The 2,439-nt window shown below is 69.9% G+C and overlaps 1 protein-coding gene across 1 annotated transcript; it reads left to right on the top strand.

Annotated features, from left to right (window-relative positions):
- Positions 1-307: 307 nt before the first annotated feature.
- On the top strand, positions 308-2,354 carry LOC113408695 (protein patched homolog 2-like; the record flags this gene model as incomplete). Its single annotated transcript, XM_026662073.2, has 4 exons — positions 308-443; positions 1,363-1,494; positions 1,585-1,740; positions 2,262-2,354. Coding segments are annotated over exons 1-4 (510 nt in total), but the record flags the coding sequence as incomplete, so codon positions are not given.
- Between the last annotated feature and the right edge of the window lie 85 nt (positions 2,355-2,439).

Raw genomic sequence — 2,439 nt, 5'->3', positions numbered from 1 at the left:
GGGGGCTGCCCGGCTGCAGTGCTCTGGAGGGGACACTGGGGGCGGGGCTGGCAGCCCAGCTGGGGCGCTCGGGGGGGGACACTAGGGGCGGGGGCGGCCGCCCGGCTGGGGTGCTCAGGGGGGGACACGGGGCAGGCTGGGGCGCTCGGGGGGGGACGCGGGGTGGGCTGGGGCGCTCGGGGGGGGACGCGGGCCAGGCTGGGGCGCTTGGGGGGGGACACGGGCCGGGCTGGGGCGCTCCGTTGGGCACTAGGGGTCCCATGGCTGGGCCCTTAGGTGTGTCCTGTCCCGGCAGCGCTGAGGCCCTGCAGAGCATGTTCCTGCTCATGAGCCCGCGGCAGCTCTATGAGCACTTCAAGGACGATTACGAGATCCAGGACATTGGCTGGAGTGAGGAGAAGGCGGCCGCCATCCTGGAGGCCTGGCAGAGGGAGTTTGTGGAGGTAGGAGGGGTTGGGAGCGGGGGGCCGATCCCCACCCTGTAGGGGGACGGGGGTGGCCACTCATCAACAGAGCAACACGGTGGGACTTGCGGGGTCTCTGTGCACACGTCTGTGTGCATGTCTCACCGTGGGTGTGCATGGCTGAGCGTGCCGGGAGTGTGCGAGCGTGCCGGGAGGGTGAGCGTGCCGGGGGGGTGAGCGTGCCAGGGGGCTGAGCATGCTTGGTGAAGGGCAGCATGGTGCTACATGGCCGTGTTCTGGGAGCTCTGGTGAAATGGGAGCGGGGGGGGTGGACCCCCAGTGATCTCTCAGCGTCTGTGCTCAGCCCCCCTGTGGGAGTTGGAGCCCCACAGAGGGCACAGCACGTCTGGCATTGAGGCCTGGCTGGGGCAGTGCCGGAGGCAGCTCTGGCCGGCTTGGGATGGGTTCAGGGCTCTCTCTTCCCCCAGCTGTTAATGCCAGGTTCCCACAGGGGCTCAGCCAGATACGGCCCTGGCCCGCTGCCAGACCACGGCAGAGCCCCTGGCCTGGGGTTTGGCTGCAGCCTCTTCCCGCTTTGCCTCATGGGGAGGGCACAGGGTGCCCATTGGGAGGGGTGTGGCAAGGGGTGGGCTGCCTGCTGGGAGTGGCGTGGCGGAGGGCACAGGCTGCCCACTGGGAAGAGTGTGGGGGAGGGAGGGCTGCCCATTGGGAGGGGCGTAGCAGGGGGTCGGGTGCCTGCTAGGAGGTGCGTGGTGGGGGCAGACTGTCTGCTGGGAGGTGTGTGGCGTAGCAGGGGTGGGGTGCCCACTGCGAGGGGCGGAGGGTAGTGGGAGGGCTGCCCCCTGGAAGGGGTGTGGCATGGCCAGGGGACTGCCCATGGTGCTGCCCTGGGCGCGATGCCCTCCAGCCGTGTCTCTGAGGCCCTGTCTCTCCCCAGCTGGCACAGGAATGCCTCCCGCAGAACAGCTCCCAGCGCGTCCACGCCTTCTCCACCACCACGCTCAGCGACATCATGAAGTCCTTCTCGGATGTGAGCGCCATCCGCGTGGCCGGAGGCTACCTCCTGATGGTAGGTACCTTCCCCCGCCCCTGCCCGCCCGCGCTAACCCCGCCCGCGCTAACCCCGCCCGCGCTAACCCCACCCCTGCTCTGCTTCCAGCTGGCGTACGCCTGCGTGACAATGCTGCGCTGGGACTGCTCCAAATCCCAGGGGGCCGTGGGCCTGGCCGGCGTCCTGCTGGTGGCCCTGTCTGTGGCGTCAGGACTCGGGCTCTGCTCGCTGCTGGGGATCTCCTTCAACGCAGCCACCACCCAGGTACCGCACGCCAGGGCCGGGCAGGGCCATGGGGAGAACTGCCTGCCCGTCGTGCCTTGCTCACCCTCCTGCGCGGGGGCTGGAGCTGGCACTTCCGGGGCCGGGACCCGCCTTCTCACCTGCTCCGCAGCCGTATGGGAGACCTGCGGGAATAACACGGGCACTCTGCCCTCGCCATCAGGGCTGGCCCTGATGCCCTAGTGCGGCACTAGGGGACGCTGTGCTGTGGAGCAGGGCGTGGGGTGGGGTGGGGGGTCAGTAGGGGGCGCTCTCCCCAGCGTCTGAGCCTGGTGTGGGGCGCTAGCTGCCCTTGCGGGGAGGCAGACCGGGGGGGCTGTGCCCCAGCCTGTGGGATCCCGTGCCCCGTTCCCATGGGATCCTGGGTTCTCCGGGTGGAGCTGTGGCAGGTGCTTCTCCCCCAGAGGTGGGCACACTCCGGCGCAGGGAGAGGCAGCGCTGGGGTGCTGGCAGCTGTACCGGCTGCAGAAGCTCAGTATGGAGGCTGGCTTCTGTCCCCACAGGTGCTGCCATTCCTGGCCCTGGGCATCGGGGTGGACGATATGTTCCTCCTGGCTCACGCCTTCACCGAGACCAGCCAGCACGTCCCCTTCAAGGTGAAGCCACCCTGGCCTGGGCGACCTGCCTCGGGGGGCGGGGACGGGCGGGGGGCTCTGGGTGACCTGCCTTGGGGGGCGGGGG

This window comes from Terrapene carolina, unplaced genomic scaffold (genome assembly GCF_002925995.2).
Source record: "Terrapene carolina triunguis isolate 2854851 unplaced genomic scaffold, T_m_triunguis-2.0 Scaffold22111, whole genome shotgun sequence".
Classification (NCBI taxonomy): Eukaryota; Metazoa; Chordata; order Testudines; family Emydidae; genus Terrapene; species Terrapene triunguis.
This window is presented reverse-complemented; position numbering and strand designations above follow the sequence as displayed.